Source organism: Microtus oregoni, unplaced genomic scaffold, assembly GCF_018167655.1.
Source record: "Microtus oregoni isolate MIOR12 unplaced genomic scaffold, Mior012 000006F_ref0000085, whole genome shotgun sequence".
In the NCBI taxonomy this organism is placed as follows: Eukaryota; Metazoa; Chordata; class Mammalia; order Rodentia; family Cricetidae; genus Microtus; species Microtus oregoni.
Genome location: NW_024543065.1, coordinates 58,962,832 through 58,982,643, shown reverse-complemented (window position 1 = coordinate 58,982,643; position 19,812 = coordinate 58,962,832). Strand labels below are relative to the sequence as shown.

Here is a 19,812-nt window from a genome sequence, read left to right as displayed (position 1 = left end):
TCAGTGCCTCTCGTGCGAAAACCCCGGAGCCCCCTTGGCCCCGGCAGGGGGCGCCCCCACCCTTGGGAAAGGGGCGGGGACGTCAGCAGTGGGCGGGGGCGGGGGCGGGGGGATGGCCTGGACGGGGGCGGGCTCTCCGGGCCCCCATTGGCTACAGGCCCCCCGCCCTACCAGGGCTCCCCCACCTTACCCCCCCACATCAGTCTGTCCTGCTTCCAGCTGCTGCAGCCGCGCCTTCGCTGCCTCAGCATTCAGCAGCCCCCTGCTCCGGCTCAGCATGGCCACCCCAACACAGAGCCCCACAAAAGGTGAGCGTCGCCTAGGGAATGGGTGCTAGTATGGAGGTGGGGGGGACCCTGGATCTAAAAGCTTAGAGGGGACAGGATGTGTTGTTAATCCCATACTGAAAGGAAGAGGAAGGGGAAATGTCTGCCCCTATCATGGGCAGAAGCCCAAGAGCACATTCCTTGACGCCCCTTGAGGTTTCTTGGGCACCCTGTACAGGACCTATGATTAGAGAGTGACAGTCCCAAGAGAAAGGATGCTCGGACAGGTTGCTATGGCAACCGGGTGCCTGGTCCAGCACAGCGGTGGAAGCTAAAAGGAAGAGATGGGAATTTAAGGGTGGGAGCTGATGGATCCTGCCTGCAGCCAGAGAGGTTCTGGAAGACTTCAGCACCCTGAGGTGGGCCAGTTAAAGGGGTCATTATCCCATGACTGCCTAGTATAGTGTGGTTATTTCCTGAACTCCCTGACAGGCAAATGCTAAAGGACCAGAGGGACTGTTGAAGGGGGAAGAGGGTGGTAGTGGTGTGGCAAGAGATGAGCTAAGAAAGCTTGAAAGAGATTGAGACCAAGAGAAACAGGACAGCCAGAGGCACAAAAACCCAGGTGACAGTCTCAGAGATGCAGAGTTGGGAGGAGACAGAGAGATAGAGAGACAGACAGAAAGGACGAGAGGCAAATTTTTAGACGTAGAGACACTGAGACAGAGGAATATAGACAAGTATGGAGGGAGGGGGAACGGGTGGGGCTGCTGCACTGCAGTGAACGCGCGCAGGGTGGGAAAGGAATGTCGGGGACCCCCCCCATTCCCAGCCCACATGTACTTTCGCTTCATCTTGGAGACACACTGAATTTGCTCTTAGCACCCATTAACCCAGATCTGCGTGCACCGGCTTAAACATTCTCCGGCTCAGTGGCTTCCTGATCTCTCCCTGCAGAGGAGCTAGTGTTAGGATGCCTGAACCCGACTAAGGGTAAGGCAGAGTATCCGGGGTGCTGCGGAGCTCCTAGCGGTAGAGGGAACCCCAATTCCACTCTCATGGCACCTTCTCTAACCTCTTTCCCAGCAGGCAGAGGGTGGGTGGGAGGTTGGTTGCTGTGCAGAGCCCTAGCTGCAGAATTCTGGGCAGGGCGGGGGTGAGGGGCTGCAGAGGCTGGGAGCCACCCCAGGGAGAGGTGGGCAGGATTGAGCCAGCAGGTCTGGCGGGAGCCCAGAATTTCTTTTTCGCAGAGGTGGTGGTTAGCAGGATCGATGGCAGCAGACGGGTAGAGGTGGGAGGGCAGATGCCTCGCCAATCCCCTTCTCCCTGATAGGGGATCGCAGGACTTGGGAAACCCCGGGGGAGGAAAAGCTCCGGTGCATTTTTCGCAGGCAGCTTACAGAAACAAATTAATGAATTGTTGAGGGAGGGAAGGGAAATGCGGTTCTTGCCAGAGAACAAGAGGGAGAATCAGAGATGTGCAGAACGGGCGGCGATGTGGACACACCTGAGTCTAGATCCCTGTTTTGGGGAGCAAAGACACTCAGCTTGGCCAGAAGCCAGGTCTGCATGGGTAAAGGGGGGAGGTAAGATTGACCCAGCCACCAGACCTCACACAGAACCCCACCCAGCCTAAAGTGCCAGGACCCCAATCACCTCGCAAGATGCCCTGGTTACCATAGCAACCACCTCCTTCTTGATCTCTCCCTGGCTACTGGCCAAGAGTAGTGAACATCGCTTCTCCTGCCTCTTGGCTCCACCCTTAATCCAACCACACCCTGAAGACTGGAACTGCCGTGGTCAGGGACCCGCAGGGGATCTTTGGAGGAGCCCAGGAAGATGTTGGGATAGGCAGGCACCTGGAGAAGGGATGTATGGGAAACCAGGAGATGGAAAGATCCTCAGCCTTTGCTGCAATCACCTGCAGGCTCGGAGGTCCTCTCAGCACTCATTTACTCTTTCATTAATTCCAGAAAACTTCTTGAAACCAGACTGAACTGCAGAGACCAACTGTCCAATCTGTGCTGAATCTAAAATGCAGCTCAGTGGTCCCAGCTGTATGCATCTGACTTTTGCCCTATTAGAACGTTCCTTTTATTGCTGTTTATTTAAGATTTTTTTCCTTCAAAGAATTAACTTCTTAAAAAACAAACGTCAGTGGGTTTTATTTCTTTTTGTCACCACCACAAATGGAAAATTTGTACTATTTGTTTTTTCTATTGCCCTGAAACATAGGAGGCAGATGTGGTGGTGCATGCTGAACATCTCAGCATCCTGAAGGAGGAATATGAGCTTAGGACCATCCTGGACTACATAGTGAGATCCTGTCCAAAAAAGGCAAAACTAGGGCCGGGCGGTGGTGGCGCACACCTTTAATCCCAGCACTCGGGAGGCAGAGGCAGGAGGATCTCTGTGAGTTCGAGGCCAGCCTGGTCTAGAAGAGCTAGTTCCAGGACAGGAACCAAAAGCTACGGAGAAACCCCTTCTCAAAAAATCCAAAAAAAAAAAAAAAAGGCAAAACTAAACCACATTTACCAAACAAAATTCAGTTTGCTAAATTCAAATGCTAAAGATACGTAGGCACCAAGCCAGGACTTCTTTAGAGGGGGAACAGAGACCTGGGAAGGATACATCAGATAAACCAGCTCTATCGGTCAGTTTTAGGCTCCAGGTAGTACTGGTAACACATAGTACCAAAAGTCTCAGTGGAGGAAGGCCACTAGGAAGCATTGCTAACTTGTGGACATGTAGACTGAGGCAGGAGGTCTCCACACCCCAGAGTCAACTAAAGCACTCATCATCTTGGTCGGCTTTAAAGACACAGCCCCTCCCAGTTCCAGGAGAACCCAGAAAGGGGGAGAGAAACACCAGTGTCATCACCGCCCCCCCCCTTTCACAAGCTGCAGAATTTGCTGGAGACAGGGCAGAGTGTGGTGAGAGTTGCAGGGAGAAGCTGACAGCTATAGGGTAGACATCTTTTAATTTAAGCTTTATAGACAGGGTTTCACGATGTGGCCTCAGCTGGTCTGGAACTCACTATGTAGACCAGGCTGGCCTTAGACTTTCAGAGATCCACCTTCCTCTGCCTCCCGAGCGTTGGGATTAAAGATGTATGCTACCATGACTGTTCAGGGTGGACATCTTACACTGGAAGGATGTCTGAGCTCCCTATCTACGTGGTAGGGTCTCCTTGTTGCCCAGGCTGCCTTTTATGTCTCTTTCCTGTCTCATTCTTCCAAGTGCTGGGGTATGGGTGTGGGCCACCATGCCCTCCTCTCCTAGCCTGCTGGAAGGGGTTTAGGGCAAATGCAAGAGACTGAAAAAGGCACACACATGCACACACACACATGCACACATGTGTGTGTGCACTATCTGAGGTTGGAGGAACCCAACCTCCGAGACCTAAGGGCCTTCTGTTTTATGGGGTGGGAAAGATCCATTTACGGAAGAGCACAAAGTTACCACAAGATTGATCTCAACTCCCCAAACTGCTGGTATCTTAGGTGACAGATATGTCAGCACAGGTTGCCCATATGGGCTTTGGTGGCAGCCTAAGCCAATGGGAGAGCCCTGCAGGGGGCAGCCTCACAACCTCAGGGACCCTGGGATGACTGGGAGGGTTGAGGGAGTCCTCAAGGAAAGCCAATACATCCATCTGGTGGTCCTCTTGTGGGACTGGGCTCTGGTGAGCCCAGAGGGTGCACGTGTGTGTGTGCATGTGTATGCATGCATGTGTGCGTGTGTGACTGTTCATGAGTGCAAGTGTGTGCATATGTATGTGTGTATGCATGTGTGTGAATGTGCGTGTGTGTATGCATGTGTGTGCATGTACGTGAGTGCATGTACGTGTGTGTGTGCATATGTATGTGTGTGTGCATGTATGTGCACATGCGTGTGTGTTTCACAGAATAACTGAGGGGTCTAGGACCAGAACTGTTATGCACAGCTGGGCAGGTGGTACACTGTACAGGGTGTGGCACTGACAGAGTGACTGGGTCTGGAGAGCATCCCATGTGTTTACTGAGAGGCGGTATCATCCACAATCGAGGGGCTTCCTACTCCAAGTCCCATAAAGAAACAGCTTGCCCATCTTAGTCCTCAAAGATGTCCAGCAAGCCAGCACTGAAACATGTCTCCCCCTCTTCTCTGTCTTCTTCCCCACAGTTCCTGAAGAACCAGATCCATTTTACTATGGTGAGTGTTGGATCTTGTGCTGGGAAGCTTCAGCGGGGACTGCAGGACATGGGCCATCAGCTGTGTGGTCACGTGGCTATGGCTCACTGAAGGGGTCTGTGGAGGGAAGAGCCAGGTTGAGGGAAGGGAGGTGGTCTCCTACCCGTCCAGCCCCCGAAGGGGACTGTGAGCCTTGTAAAGCCTGTTTTCTCTTGGGTTCGGGGTAGAGATTAACTGGGGTCAGCAAGCACCCACCTAAGGCTGCCTGTTTGGAGACTAGGAAAAGACCTGGAAAGGGCAAAGGAATCCTTGTATCAGTGCTAGATGAACTCCATCAGTTGAAGGAGGCTGCTGCCTGCCTCAATAGCAAACAATACTCAGCGCCTCCCTGGATTATGGGCTCGTGAGCTGAAATAAGCAGAGGGGCCACTTGTGAAGAGCTCTGAGGTTTGAGTCTTAATTTATCCATTTCTAACTGTGTGGCCGAGGGCAAGCAACTTTGCATCTCTGGACCCTCCTAGAAATAAGGTGCAGTATGGTTCCCACTTATGAGAACCATGGGAAGAGTTACCATAAAGACACCTTTCTCTCATCCCTAAGACTCTGAAGTCCTGGCTCTGGCAGATCAGAGATCTAGCCTGAGTTCCCCCCATTTTGTCTCCTGATCCCCTCCATATTTACTCATGAATACAGACTCCCTCGTAAGCCAAGGTCCTTACTAGTAACCTCAGGGCCTTTGGACTTACTGTTTCTTCTGCCAGTAACATGACCCCTCCCCCTCCCCCACACAGTGAGCTAAGGCTCCTCTCTTTGCTGGCCTCGGATCAGATATTGACTGCTCCCTAGGAGGCTGTCCCTGAGTCCCCAGCAGGAGCAGCCACGCCACACCCTGCCGTGACTTGGGGATTTGTGTGTGTCTTTGTGTCTGTTAGCATTTTTTGTTGGTTGCTGAATGCTTGATCACAGCATCGGAGCCAGCTGCTGAAGGGCGGACACAGGGGGTACACTGCAGGTGCTCCCCCATCCCCTCCCTGAGAAGCCTGTGTGCGCTGGGTGGGTGCTAGGCCCCTTACCTGGCTCTGGAGACACCATGGGGCTCTGGCAGTCTCCTGCTCACCTACTTACCACACATGTATAACAGACAGGAACAATTCTTCCCAGCGTTCAGGAGGCTGAGGTAGAGGGATTGTGAGTTTGAGATCAGTCTGCACTATGCAGTGAGATCTGGTCTCCAAGGAATAAATTCTTATGAAAGAAATTCAAAGAGGGAGTGGGGTTAAAGAGAGCTGGGACCTCATGAGACCATGAGGCTTTTAAACGGGACAATTCAACTAAACCCACAGGAAGTGAGGAAGTCAAGTGCATGGAGCCTTCAGATAGAGGAAGCAAGGTGGTGCAAAGGTCCTGAGGCAGGATGGCGTGCTCTAGGATTAGGGGGTTTATACAGCTAAGCAGAGGACTGATGAGAAGATGGGGGGCGGTGAATCCTGAGTAGAATCAGGGCTAGGTCATCCACATCAGTGCTAGATGAACTGTGTTAGTCAGGCGAGGCTGCTGCCTGCCTCAGTAACAAATAGTACTCAACATCTCCATGAGTTAGGACCAGGACTATGAGCTCATGCCCTGAAATAATCAGAGAGGCATCTTGGGAAGAGTCGTAAGATGACTCTGAGGTTTGAATCTTGCCTTACATTGGTTTTTGATTGGAAAACTGAGGGGGGGGGGACATTTGGGAGGCCTCTGCAGGCCCCTGGTCTGACTGGGAGTAATAAGGTTCTTGTTGCTGCGGGAGGGAGAGTGAAGGCAGGGAAGCAAGACCATAGAGATATCTGCTGGGATAGTCTAGTTCCTGACCATGGAGGACAGGACGAAGATGAGGACCCGAGAAGGGGCAGCTGATGGAGCTGAGTATCTAGTGTGAGAATCCAGAAGGGCAGCATTGGGAAGGAGGGTGGAGGGTAGAGAGACACAAAGCTTAGGCTGGCTCAGGCAATTTGGGTCCTCCCCCAGTCCCTGGTGGAGTTGGTGGGCTCAGCTGGCAGCTTTCCTGTCCTGTTGGGCCACTAACCTGAGCCTCAGACTGGGCTGAGAGCTGCCGTGCCCTGAGGTACCCCTGTCTCCCTTAGACTATGCCACCGTGCAGACTGTGGGGATGACCCTGGCCACTATCATGTTCGTGCTGGGGATCATCATCATCCTCAGTAAGTGCTCCCTACTTGTGGGGTGTGTCCCCACCTTAGAGGCTCTCCTGCCCACCCCGACCCTATCCCCATGTGCAAAGGTTCCTCTCTTCAATCTTTGAGGGTTCCCTGCTGGCCCCACCCTCCCCATCCTTACCTGTGAAGGTCCCCTGCTTGCCCTGCCCTGTCTCTTCCTACCTTACCCGCATTGTTCCCTGCTATTTCTTTCCTAACAGGCAAGAAGGTGAAGTGCAGGAAGGCCGACTCCAGGTCTGAGAGGTGGGGCAGCCTGGGGAACTGGGATGGAGACCCCTAACATAGGGCCCAGGGAGCCTAGCCACCCTCCTAAACTTCCTTCTCCTCTCTCTCTCCACAGCCCAACATGCAAATCCTGTAAGTCGGAACTGCCCTCCTCAGGTAAGCATGGCTTTGGAGGACACTAACAGGATCCTTAGAAGGCTACCTGGGAGGACCAGAGGCAAGGGCCCCACCAGGCTGTAGCTGATTCTAGGTTCTTTCGAGGGGGGGGGGACAAAGCTGCAGAGGGGGGATTCCAGCAGTATCTCAAGGAGGTCCCAAGGAAATGCAAGAGTCAGAAAGCTTGGTGGGTGGGGTGTACCTAGGGAAGTCTGCAAGGATGGAAGCATCCAGCTAGTGCCTGGGAAAGCCACACAGGCACCTTTACCTTCCAGTGAGCCCGTGGGAAGAGGAAGGGCAGGAGAGAGAGGAGAGGGAAGGAAGAGAGACTGGGCTTCTGAGTAAAGGCAATCAGAAGAAGCATAGGATACAGATTTAGCCTGGCAGTGGTGCCACAGGCCTTTAATCCCAGCCCTCAGGAAGCAGAGGCAGGTGGATCTCTGTGAGTTCAAGGCCAGCCTGGTCTACGAAGTGATTTCCAGGACAGGCTCCAAAGCTACATTGAGATACCCTGTCTCAAAAAAACAAAAGAAAAAAAAAAAAGAAATACAGATTTAAAGATGGAGGAAAAGCAAGAATGGTGGTGTATACCTTTAATCCCAGTGCCTGGGTGGGGAGCAAGGAGGGAGCATCTCTGTGAATCCCAGGCCAGCCAGAGCTGCGGAGTGAGACCCTGCCTCATAAAAACAAAACAAACAACAACAACACCAAAATGACAACAACACAAAAGATGAGGTTTAGAAGGGCATGCTGCTGGGGATGCTGGCCTCCATGCGTGAGGCCCTGGGTCTAATGCCAAGCACCGCCTCAACTGGGCGCAGCGCCTGTCCAGGAGACTCAGGAAGAGTTTGAGGCCATTCCCGGTAATAGAGAAGGCTAGAGGGCAGCCTGGGCTACACGAGGCTGTGTCTCAAAAACAAGAAAAAGCAAAAAAGATTCCAGCTGGAAGGAAGTGAGGGAAGAGGAAGCCAGTGTGAAGGAGAGGAGAAGAGGGCATGGAGAGTCAGTGCAGGGGACAGGAAGATGATAAAGATGGGCTGGAAGGTGATGGGGGTGGCTGCGGAGGGGGGAGGGGAAGGGAGGCTGCAGACGGTGAGCAGTTCAGAGGGAGGCTTTGGGGTGTTTGTTAGCAGAATCACCTCCTTTCTAAGGACTTTAGAGGAGTAACAAAATATCAGAGGCAGGACTCTCCACCTCTTACAGTGTCTACTTAGCCCTGGCTATCCAAGAACTCATTGTGTAGCCCAGGCCAACCTCAAACTTACAGCAGTCCTCCTGCCTCAGCATCCCAAGTGCTGGGGTTGCAGGTGTGAGCCACTAGGCCAGCTTCCCATCATCTCCAGACAAAGGGCGGTGCTCTGAGGAGTTAGGTTACTCGGGGGAGGCTGGGGGAGAAATTAGATCTTGTTTCATGTCTAATGAGAGTTAGGAACATCAGCCGTGTCTCTGTGGTGCTGGGGCAGGAGTTTGGCCCAGCCTTAGCTGAGGCAGGAGAACAAAGATGGCCTGTCCTGGAAGGGAAGTGGAGGCCTGGAGGATGCCTGCTAGATGTTCGGGTTCTCCACAAGGAGCTTGTGGGTGTAGCATGAGGTGGGGCCTCTTTCTGCCAAGGAGATTTTAAGCCCCCAGGAATACCCAGGTCAGCCGTAGGTGTCAATCACAGCTAGGTTCCCTTACTCTGTGACCCGGGATGGAGCAGACAGCAACAATGAAGATGTCCCCATAGTGACCAGATATCAGGGAATGGGAAGATATGTGGATTCTCCAAGCCTAGCCAGAGAGAGACCGTCCCTAGACTCTGGTTTTTCCCTCACTTGGGTCACTAACGTGGATTCTCTTCTGTTCCCAGCACCTGGAGGTGGTGGCGTGTAGGACCTTCTGCAGATCTCCACTGCTGTCCCTGGCCGGAGAGCAGGAGCCCGAGGACCGGGTGAAGGCGGTGGGGACCCAACCTGGCGCGGGGGAGTATGTGGCCAATGAGCCGCCACACCCACCCCATGGCAGGAGCCACTGCACCCCGCTGTCCTTCCCCAGGCCTTGGCAACGACGATCCCCCAAAGAGCCCATTTGCTCCCCAGACCCAGAGACTCAGGCCTCCAGCTCCTGGGATCCAGGAGTCTGTCCCCAGTTTCCTGGGATCCTCATTTCCCTTTCTCCTGCATTTCCTGGTCTTCTCCAGGACCTTCCCGGCTGTCCCCTCAGGGTCCACGTGTTAAGCTTAATAAATGTGCATTCGTTTTCCCCCCGTTCTGTCTGTGTGTTGTCATCTGTGGGCACCCAAGGACTGGGTGGGAGGCTGAGGTGGTTGTGCTGTTTCTTCCTTCCTCCTCTTCTTTTCCTCCTTCTCCTCCTCAAGAGCCTCCTCTTCTCACCACGTTATTTCCTCCAGACCTTCCCAAGGGGCCTTCCCTTCTCTTTACCCTTGTCCCCATCTGTGTCCTCCAGACCCTCCAGTCGAGGCCACCGCCCTCAGTCCCCCATCACCCTCCACCGCTCCTGCTCCCACCCCTGATTGTGGGGCCTGGAAGCCAGAGAGGAAATGACTGAGCTGCTCTGGTCCCCGCCCGCCCTTGCCCGCGCCCCTGGCCACACCCTCCGCCCCGAGGCAGCTCCCACGCGGGACTCTCATACTCCAGGCTAGAGACCCTGGGCTCCGACGTAAGTCCCTTCTTTGCTCTATCCTATTGCTGAGGGCCACGCATGCAGATGGGAAACAGCTTAGGGGTCGTGGTGAGGGGGAGTCTCGGTGCCTCTTTGCTTCGCATTCACCCTGGTTCCTCTGTGGGCACACCTCCCGCCTCAGTCTCCCCAGAGCGGAGTCTTGGTCCCGGGTAGACCGGTCCCTCAGAGATATTCTCAGCATGGGTGCGGTAGTGCCTGCAAGGCAGCCGGACACCAGCTCACTTTTTCCTCTGAGTGCAGCCTTGCATTAGTCACCCTTCCTCTTCCCCTCCGGGCCCCACTGCTCTGGGCTCCGGTCCCCGAGGGAGCAGACACAGCGGGGCCCCTGGCTTCCTTGGCCAGGGAACCACCGGCGAGGAGGCTGAGCTCCAGCTGCAGGAGCAGGGAGCGGCTTCTCGGCCTCAGGGATGTCAGGAGACCAGGCTCAGCTGACGCTTCTGGTTTTCTTTGGGGATCAGCTTTTGGAAGAAGGGGATGGTGGCTTGGGGCTCTAGAAAGCATCCCTTCCCAGAGGCAGGTACCAGAGGGTCCTTGAGGCCAGGGGTGAGGGGGAGCCGGACTGCTCCACGGAGGGGTTGAGGCTGCCGAGGGACCATGCCTCACTCTCCTTCGCCTTCACTCACCCACAGATGTTACCGTCCAGTTGTTTGTGTCTGCTCACCTTTGTCGCCCTGATTCTGCCCAGCAGAGGTAAGACGGCCCCCACCCCCAACCTCAGTGGGCAGCTAGGTATAGGTAACTGAAGCTAAATGCTCAGTTCCATCTTCTCATGCCCCTGGCCCGCAGTGAGCTGGCACCAGGAAGTGGGGGTGGTGAGGCGGGCTCTGGGTTGAACCCTCTTCAGACACTTCACACCTCTGGTGCCTGTTTCCAGAGAGTCTGGCTGGAGCCTGCCTTGCTGAGCGCCCTCCCTTTCACCTCTGAGAAGGACTTGTCAAGTTTGACTTGGCTGACAGATTGGTGTCAGTTTTCTCCTCGGCAGCCAGGAAACCCCAGGCTCCCAGGAAAGCAGAACTGTGGGGGTTTTCTGAGACAACAGTCAGGACAAGGGGTCCAGGTGGGGCTACTGGACAGAGTAGGAGACCCTGAGCCTCACCTGGAAAGCTCTTGTTAAAAGGTGGCACTTGCCAATGTGTCTGGCACCTTAGCTCACTTATGCTTAGTTAGGTCCATTCTACATGGCGACATGATCATTGTATGGATGGGAAGCTAACGCTCAGTGAGCAAGAGTGGGGATACGGGAAGGGGCAGGAGCTGCCTGTGGGAGTCTGAGACACAGTAGCAGACTGGGTTGCGGTGAAGTCAATGAGAAGAGGTGGTGGGACTGGAAGCAGGAGAACTTGGGGACCAGGTGAACATTTTGGCTTTCCCTAAAGTGAGGTGCAGCTGACCTGGGCTCTGAGCCTTCAGGATCTGTCCTGACTTGGGTGTCCTCACAGGTTCCTTCTGGCTACAGGAGGTCAGAGAGAGGCTTCTGGGCACCCCGGTGGGAGGTGACAGGATCTAGATGAGGAACTGCCTACAGGGCAGGGGCCACAGTCAGTTACTATCTCACACTTTTCAGATGAGGCAAAGGGGGGGGGGGCTTCAGTGGTTCAGGACACACAGCAAGGAGGAGGTGGCTGGGAGCAGAATCTGAAGCCATGGATGGCCCTGGCTGGCTCTACCACTGGGCCTCTCCACGAGGCTATCCTGCACGGATGTGCAAAGGCCAGGCTTAATGCATTCTTAGGATCATGGAGTCACCCAGCAAGGCTGGTTCCCCTGGGAGTCAGGACCTTCAGAACTACCAGGAGACTTCAGAAGGTCAGGCACGGTGGTCCAGAGGGGAGTATGAGGCCCCTTCTGACGGTTCAGCCTTGGTTCCCCAGGACAGACGCCAGCAAAGGCCACACCAGGTTCTGCGATGGACCAGACTTCCGCGAATACTCCAGTCCCAGGTAAGGAAAGTGATACAGGTCTGTAAACTTCTCACTGCAGGTAACAACGCCACTGCACTCGGACCAAACAGGGAAATTTACAGTCATGTAACTGAAAAAGATTAAAAAAAAAAAAAGTCAGGGATTGAGCTTCAGGCATGGTCTGAAGTAGCTTAAATGCTACGGTCGGGGACCTAACAACCAATTCTTGCTTCTGGGTCCTCTGTTTTAGGTCCATCCTTAGTCAGCTTCTCATCTAGAAGAATCTAAAGCCGGCAGGGGGCGGGGGGGGCATTTATATCCCAGGAAGAGGATGCTCCCAGTATGGCCCACCTCCTGAGTGCCCAGCCCGAGGCCTCTTACTAGAGCAGCTGATACTGGTTGGTAGTCAGGGAGGTTTGGGAAACTGAGTCAAACCCTCTTTTCTGGGAAGGGTTTCTGAGTCTCACAATCTGGAGGCAGGGGAGACCTGGGCATCGTGTTTGAGTGCTTATCAAAGGCCCTGAATTCTTCTCATCACCTCACAATGGAGCTGAAGGCTGCCCAGTGAAAGGCTCGCCTCACAGACATAAGGACCCAAGGTCAATCCCCAGAACGCACGTGAAAGGCCAGGCATAATGGCTACAAATCCCAAGGTGGACAGGTAGGGGCAGATAGATCCCTAGGGCTTGCCAGCCTAGCTTTCCTGGTGAGTTCTGAGCCAATGAGAGAGCCTGTCTTAAAGAAGGTGGGTGGCTCTCACGGAAAGACGGTGGAGATTGCCTCTGCCCATCCCTCCACTCACCCCCCCCCACGCATACACGCATTAAAAAAAAGATGGAGTTGCTATGGAAACATTCCAGTCTCCACCTGAGGAAACTCTCTGCTGCTCCCTTCCCACTTCTCTCTCTGACCTTGTTTTTACCTCAGTTCCAGATGAAACCAACCCAGAAGTCCAACCTACCCCTCCCATTCCGATGGGGGAAACTGATGGTGAGTGAGGTGGGAGGGCCCACGATGCACCCCCTCCCCTGGCATCTTAAGTTTCCTTGCTCACCAGCCACCACAGCTCTGGACCCTTGTCAGCTCCACTCCATGTTTATCTTATCCAGAAACCACTGCCTTGTAGCCCAGGGAGGCCTTGAACTCAGGGCAATCCTCCTGCCTCAGCCTCTGGAGTGCTGGCATGACAAGCTCCCTGTGCCTATTTGGCATCTGATTCCATTGATTTAAAAACAAAATAACTTTTTTTTTTAAAATTGACCCATTTTCAAAGTTGAACACTTGCTCTTTACAGACACTCCAAGTGCCTGCTCTGCCGTGGCTTCCACTCAGCTCTGTATCTCCCTAAAAGTTGTTTTTCAAGTAATTATTGTACTTTTTCTTGGAGTATAACATAATTTAGAGTGTTCTTTATCATTTCTTCAGTTAACAATTAATGATGCTGGAGACATGGCTCAGTGGTAGAGCCCTTGCCTAGAATCCCCCAGTGAGGGGCTGGGGTGTGGCTCAGTGGTAGAGCCCCTGCCTAGAATCCCCCAGTGAGGGGCTGGGGTGTGGCTCAGTGGTAGAGCCCCTGCCTAGAATCCCCCAGTGAGGGGCGGTGTGATAGCATGCCAGTCATGTATGAGGCTCTGAGTTCAATCCTTAATATCCCCCCCCCCCAATTAAGTATAAATTGTTTTATGCCAGCACACAGAAAGTTGCAGCAAGAGGACAAAAACTTTAAGTCAGCCTGGGCTACATGGTTTTGTTTTAAAGAAGAGTTGTCCTGGTAGTAATATGGACACACATTTCACTATCCTGCAGTGGTCAAAGGGTCCCCACCCCATCAAAATAAAGGAACACCTGGTATTTTAGACTGTGTATACTACAATGTGGAGGGAGCCCTGTTTGGCAGTTCTGTGGCCATCTCATCCTCTCACTTCTGTCCCTCCCATCCTTATCTTCTCACTGGAGTAGAAACCACGCAAAGCCAGACAGCGGCCAAAACCGAGATCCAGCAACCAACAGGAATGGACACCATGAATCTGGCGACAAAGCCAGGGACACACATGAGCAGAGAGAAAGGTAGAGCCTTGGCTGACAGCAGCAGCCTCTAGGTTTTGTTTAATTTCCTCCGTTCTGGGTCAGCATTCCCCCGAGTGCCTTTCTTAAAGTGCCTGCCTGGGAAATTGCTAATGAGCTCTGGGGTGGGGGGGGGAAGGTGAGTTCATGCATGTGTATGAGTGTGTCTGTGCATGAGTGTGTGAGGGTGTCTGCATGAGTGTGTGCCTGTATGTGTGAGAGAGAGGGAATGAGTCCATGTGTGTGTATGAGTGTGTCTGTGCATGAGTGTGTGCGTGTGTGAGTGTGCGTATGTGTGTGTGAGTGTATATGAAGCTGTCCAGAGTTAAAGTTCAATGCCTCTGTGTGGAAGACCTTCTCAGATCCTTGAGAAGCCATTCTGTAGCAAGCAACTCTGTGCAATAGAGGAGCTGACTGGCTGTCTGTTTCCCTATTTCTGGGCTGGTTGGCGCTGAGAAATGGAGTTGTGGGTTTCCTTTGAGTCTTTTTTTTCTGTTAAAGCAGAATCTTTTCAGTTGCAAAATATCTCTCTTAAAAAAGATGTTATTGGCTCAATTCTGTAAAATCTGAAGATAAAGCATCAGGCACAGCTGGACCAGGAACTGTCAGTGTCTGAATTGCTACCCCTGGGTCTCTGCTGTCAACATTCTCTTTCCTTCTTGGTGGCAAAGATGTCCCATACTTGGGCGCTAGGAGACACCTAACTCTTTCCCATAAGCCTGGAATTGACTCCTATTGGCCTGGTTGAGATCACATGTCCTTGTTTGACCCAACGGAAGCCTGAAAAGTGGGCCATTCTGATTGGTCAATGGGGGCCTTGTTTCCCCTACCTTGAGGCTGGAAAAGTTCACCCAGCCCGGAATCAGGAAGTAGTTTCCTCTAGACCAGCAGGTTGATGCTGATAGCAGGTGCCAGGAGAGCACCCCCCCCCCCCCCCAGCTGAGACTGAGGCGGGAGATGATCTAATCCTCACGTGATGTCAGAACTCGGGAGGCAGAAGTGGAAGAGAGAGCGTGAGGCCAGCATGGTGAACCCTGTCTCCAAATTTTTAATTAAATTAATATTAAAAAGAGAATGCCCTGCTATTTTTAGTCCCAAATCAGAGGGAATGCTCACAATATCTTCAATAAGTCTGTTTCCAGGACGGTGGGGACCAAGTCCATAAAATCCTGACTTCTGCGCTTGGGTTATGACTGGCGGTCAAGGAAAGGGGTACGCTTGGGGCTGAGCAGCTGGTCCTGCCTCGGGGTGCCGGCAGATGCTTGCTGCCAGAGTGTCAATGGGAGGTGCCTGGGCACCGTCCCCCAGATGCACAGATGTAGCCCCATTATTACATCCACACCCCTGTCTCCGCCCCTGCGGCCCCTCCTGCCTTGTCTTCTGACCGTTTTTTTCTGCCTATCACCTGAAGGTACAACGGCACCCCCTGAGATGGGGTCTCCAAGCCCAACCAAAGATGAAGTGAGGTACTACTCTTCCGATTCACACGGTTAGTACCTCCTTTTCCTGACCATTAACAGGTGTCCTTTAGTTTCTGCTCCGTGTGGGGAAGTCTGAAGGGCTCATACCCCGGAGGAGGCTGACAGAGGGCAGGAAGGCGGTGATGTCTGACTGGACAGATGGCAGCATGTGCCTAAACGGCTGAACAAGCCAGGTCACCACCTCAGCGTGTTTGGGTGGCTGCTTTCTGAGCTCTGAATTCTGAAAATTGAAATTCAGGCTGGGTGTAGCTGGGTGGCTCTTCTAGCCGCTAGAGACTGGCTTACACACCTAAGATCACTCGTGGACCAGCAAGGACTCCATTTGGTAGTCTTGATTCTTCCCCTCCTGATCTCCACTTCCTGTCTACCAACCCCCAACGGAAGACATAGAAGCCATTTGCCCAGGTCACCCATTCACCTGTGTATTCATCCCAGAGTCATGTGTGTGCCAGGCAGCCGCTAACAAGACAAACAGATATCTCTGCTGTTACTGGGCATGGTGGTGCAGCCCTGTAATCTTTACCTGGAAAGCAGGGAAGAAAGATGCCTGCAAGTTTGAGGCCAGCCTGGATTACACAGCAAGTTCCACGACAGCCTGGGCTATATAGCGAGACCCCCCCTTGAAGCTGACACGTTAGTGGGAGAGGCCAGCGTATAATAATTGGGGTTCTTATATATCGGGTAAGTTTTCATCTGTTATCAAGAAAAACAGAGTGAAATTGGGGATACGAGAATAGTCGGGAAGCGTCTCATACACAGCACCGAGGAAGGCTTCCTGGTGCAGGAAGTGTCAGAGAGGCCTTGCGGGTGTCTAGGGGAAGGCTGTTCCTATAAAGGACCTAAGGTGTGGGACCGTCTGCTTGGACTCAAGAGCAGGAAGGCCAGCGGATGCCAATAGTGAGGCAGAGTGAGTGGCGAAGGATCATGGGAGCCACATGGCATGTCACAGGGAGGATTTCCACTTTCGTTCTAAGGCCTTAGAGGTTGAGTCTCGGGTGTCCTGGCCCAGCTCTGACTCACATTTGTCTGTTCCCTCTAGCCTCGGATGAGAACAACCCCTTCTACTATGGTAAGTAGCCCCCTACCCCAAAGCGCAAACCACTGGAGATAAGGGGAGGAGGGACAAAGACCTCCTGACCTGACACCTCCACTTCTGTCTCCACAGATGATTTCACTCTCAGGAAGCGGGGACTCCTGGTGGCAGCGGTGCTGTTCATCACCGGCATTATCATCCTCACCAGTGAGAGTGGGGCTTGGGCAGAAGGGGCACCGGGACTCGGGGCGGGGCGCTCTGGAGACTGAGGGTCAGGGTCTTAAAACCACCTTGGGCGAGGCTATGCAAACTCAGGTCCCCCACAGCTGTGACTCAGCTCCTCGCCTGCCATGTGGGAGCTGGCGAGGCACCACGGGGCCGTTCTTCGGGTTGCAATGGGACTGAGTCAGCAGGGGGCGCTGTTCCCAGGGCGCTGTTCGCTTCCCCTTACCATCTTAGTCTTTCTGGGCTTTTCATGGTGTCTGGTTGAGAGAGGCAAGGGGACACAGAGAAGACACGCAGACTCAGCTGGCGGCTATGTCCACCACATTCTGCTTCACTGCAAGCCAAGGGCCGGCTTCGTTTGGGAGATGAGAAAACAGACTTTACTTTTTTCTTTTTGAACAGGGTCTCACTGTGCTGCCCAGGCTGGCCTCAAACTCACAAACTCGCCTCAGCCTCCTGAGGGTTGAGATAGGTGTGTGTGCCACGCAGTTCAGCAGTTTTTGTTTGTTTGTTTGTTTTTTGAGACAGGGTCTCTTGTAGCCCAGGCTAGCTTTGACCTTTCTACGTAGCAAAAATGGCCTTGAACATCTTTTTTTTTTTAAAAAAAAAAGGGGGGGGTTTATTTTTGTTATCAAATTATGTGTAAACCGGGCGGTGGTGGTGCACGCCTTTAATCCCAGCACTTGGGAGGCAGAGGCAGGCGGATCTCCGTGAGTTCGAGGACAGCCTGGTCTATATTAGCTACTTCCAGGACAGGCTTGATAGCTACAGCGAAACCCTGTCTCGAAAAACAAAAAACAAACAAACAAACAAACAAAAATTACGTGTATAGGTGTGTGTCTGTGTGCGTGTGTGCGTGTGTAAATGCCGATGCCCATGGCAGTCGAAAGAGAGTGTTGGATCCCCTAGAGCTGGAGTTGCAGGAGATTTAAGCCTCCCTATATGGGTATGGGTACTGGGAAACAAACTTGGATCCTCTCCGCCAAAAAGCAAAGTGGCTAACGAACTTCTGATCCTCCTGCCTCCACCTCCCAAGTGCTTAGATTATAGGCTTATAGGCACACTTGGTTAATGCCCCACTGGGAATCAAACCCATCACTTGAGTGTGCTGAGCAAGCTTTGTACCACCTAAGCCGCATCCCCGCCCCTCCCCCAACCCCGCTCCCGCCCCACCTTCTCCCCCGACTTTATTCATCGCTGGGAGCTCTGCTGTGACCAAATACGGGGAGCGGTGTGTGGTAGTGCTTATTCTACTTTATAACTTAAGAAGGGACCCATGACCCCTGGGAGCTATCAGTGGGTGAAGTGCTCATGAGAACCTGAATTCAGATGCCCAGGCCCCCCAGGGGAAGCAGCATGTGTCCGTGACACCCCCACCCCTTGCTGAAGAACAAGAGCCAAGCAGCCTAGCTGAATCTGTGTGTGCCAGGTTCAGCAAAACACTCCGCCTTCAAAGAAAATAAAGTGAGAGCGATGGAGGACTCCGTGTCCACCTCTGGTGGGGGAGGGTGGGTAGCAGAAGAGGTCACATGACAAGACAGGAACTGAGAGAACAGGGAGGAGACCACAACTCCTTCTCTGAGGATTAACTGACAGAGAATAAACCTATATCTTCCTGGGTGCCCATACCCTGCCTCCCAGACCGAGTACTGAGGACCCAGCTCTAAGAGGAGCGTTTGGAGGGACGACCAAACCACTTGAGACTTGGCGTAAGGCCTTGACAAGGCTGGCTTGCTCTGGGGGCTTCAGAGCTTGGTGGAGCTTGGAGGAACCCCTGTCGGTGAAGCAAGAGGTGGGGGTGAAATCAGGTTGTCCTGAGGACCAGGTGACAAAGCCTCCCTGGGTGGAAGGAGCAGCGTCTGCAGAGGTCCAGGGGCAGAACAGAGCTGGGCACTGAGGTAACAGTGAGGCAAGGCCATGGTGACACAGGCAGGGAGGGCAGGACAGGAGGCCTGAGGCAGGCGGGCTGCTGTATTCCCATGTGCCTGGGGCTTCTTAAAATCGCTACCCCAGGCCCAGCTGACTCTGATCCAGGTCCCAGCCTCTCTCCTGTTCTTTGAACTCATCTCTGCCCTTCCACTCCCGCCTGCATTTATTTACTTCAGTGTGTGTGTGTGTGTGTGTGTGTGTAGTACACATATAGAGATCAGAGGGCAACTTTCACAAGTTAGTTTTCTCTCTCTTTCTCTCTCTTAAAATGAAGATTAATCAGGTGGTGGCACACTCCTTTAATCCCAGCACTCGGGAGGCACAGGCAGGTGGATCTCTGAGTTTGAGGCCAGCCTGGTCTAAAGAGTGAATTCCAGGACATCCAGGGCTACAGAGGAAAAACCTATCTAAAAACAAAACAAACAAAAAACTACAAAGTTTTTTTTTTTTTTAATGTATATGGGCATTTTGTCTGTATGTATGTCTGCACACCAGAAGAGGGCATCGGATCCCAGGGGACCACAGGTATTGATGGTTGTGAGCCTCCACGTGGGTGCTAGGAATTGAACTCAGGACGTCCGGAAGAGCAGCCTGGGCTCTTGAGCGCTGAGCCATCTCCTTCGCCTCTGGTTTTCTCTTCCTACCACATAGGTTCCAGGTATAGAACTCAGGCCAGCTGGCTCAGCAGCAAGCACCTTTACCGGCTGAGCCAGCTCACCGGCCCCCTTCTCATGTTTATGAAGTGGACTGGGAACTTCCTGAGGGCCAAGACTGGCCTACCTGTCCCCCAGGTGCTTCCCAGAGTGCATGCGATAATCAATAGCTTCCAGTTCATGAGAGAACTGGTCCCTTTTCTTCCAGGTGGGAAGTGTAGACAGTTGTCCCGAGTATGCCTGAATCGCCACAGGTGAGTGGGGACTGACACCCCGATGGGCAGCCCAGCTGGAGCCTCCATGCCACAGCAGCTCACCACCCCCTGCCGCCTCCCTGTGCCCCAAGAGCCTACAGAGTGGCCAACACAAAATGATTCTCCAAAGAAGAGGCCACTGGAGGGAGCCAGGCCTTAGACTGGTGGCTTCCCCCCTCTGAGGGTGCCTGGCTCCCCAGGCATGCCCTGCCCTGCCCTGCCCTGCCCCCTATCTAATCTGTTCAGATAAATCCAAGTGGTTTTTCTTCCACGGTCTCTGTCTTCTGTGAGTTTGTAACACAGACATGGGAGGAAGAGTCTGGCCTGGGCTCAGAGTCCTTGGGTGTAGGCAAGGGTGCCACATGCTCCACAGGGAAGGCCTGGTGTGTGCAGGGAAGGAGGACATGGCCAGGGTCCTTGGGGGTAAGGCAGGACCCTGGTCCAGCCCACTTTCAGAACTTGGGTTAGGACCAGCAAACCTGGGTATCAGTCAGAGCACAAATAAGGATGAACTGGGGAACCCTGTCCCTCTGCCCCTCAGGATACCTCATGCA

At 53.4% G+C, this 19,812-nt stretch overlaps 2 protein-coding genes across 3 annotated transcripts; both read left to right on the top strand.

Moving 5' to 3' along the window:
- Nucleotides 1-155: 155 nt before the first annotated feature.
- Nucleotides 156-9,666, top strand: Fxyd7 (FXYD domain containing ion transport regulator 7). Of its 2 annotated transcripts, none has more exons than XM_041653921.1 (6): nucleotides 156-308; nucleotides 4,431-4,460; nucleotides 6,566-6,640; nucleotides 6,856-6,889; nucleotides 6,996-7,036; nucleotides 8,886-9,666. In XM_041653921.1, the coding sequence occupies exons 1-6, from the start codon at nucleotides 278-280 to the stop codon at nucleotides 8,906-8,908; spliced, it is 234 nt and encodes a 77-aa protein (XP_041509855.1). In that variant the 5' UTR covers nucleotides 156-277; the 3' UTR covers nucleotides 8,909-9,666. The 2 variants fall into 2 exon arrangements, with proteins under 2 accessions (XP_041509855.1, XP_041509854.1); XM_041653920.1 differs by having other exon boundaries at nucleotides 163-308; nucleotides 6,856-6,898; nucleotides 8,886-9,303.
- A 238-nt stretch (nucleotides 9,667-9,904) lies between these two features.
- Nucleotides 9,905-19,532, top strand: Fxyd5 (FXYD domain containing ion transport regulator 5). The gene is made up of 9 exons (XM_041653919.1): nucleotides 9,905-10,231; nucleotides 10,348-10,408; nucleotides 11,590-11,658; nucleotides 12,547-12,609; nucleotides 13,579-13,686; nucleotides 15,095-15,172; nucleotides 16,204-16,233; nucleotides 16,330-16,404; nucleotides 19,213-19,532. The coding sequence occupies exons 1-9, from the start codon at nucleotides 10,193-10,195 to the stop codon at nucleotides 19,260-19,262; spliced, it is 573 nt and encodes a 190-aa protein (XP_041509853.1). The 5' UTR covers nucleotides 9,905-10,192; the 3' UTR covers nucleotides 19,263-19,532.
- The last annotated feature ends 280 nt before the right edge of the window (nucleotides 19,533-19,812 follow it).

What these genes read in the sequence shown, in the direction of transcription:
- Fxyd7 (XM_041653920.1), top strand. Translation starts at nt 278, where the DNA reads ATGGCCACCCCAACACAGAGCCCCACAAAAG. An exon ending in GCCGACTCCAGGTCTGAGAG is followed by an intron (nt 6,899 to 6,995) that starts GTGGGGCAGCCT and finishes CTCTCTCCACAG; the next exon opens with CCCAACATGCAAATCCTGTA. An exon ending in GTCGGAACTGCCCTCCTCAG is followed by an intron (nt 7,037 to 8,885) that starts GTAAGCATGGCT and finishes TTCTGTTCCCAG; the next exon opens with CACCTGGAGGTGGTGGCGTG.
- Fxyd5 (XM_041653919.1), top strand. Translation starts at nt 10,193, where the DNA reads ATGGTGGCTTGGGGCTCTAGAAAGCATCCCTTCCCAGAG. An exon ending in TCCGATGGGGGAAACTGATG is followed by an intron (nt 12,610 to 13,578) that starts GTGAGTGAGGTG and finishes TCACTGGAGTAG; the next exon opens with AAACCACGCAAAGCCAGACA. An exon ending in ACACATGAGCAGAGAGAAAG is followed by an intron (nt 13,687 to 15,094) that starts GTAGAGCCTTGG and finishes TATCACCTGAAG; the next exon opens with GTACAACGGCACCCCCTGAG.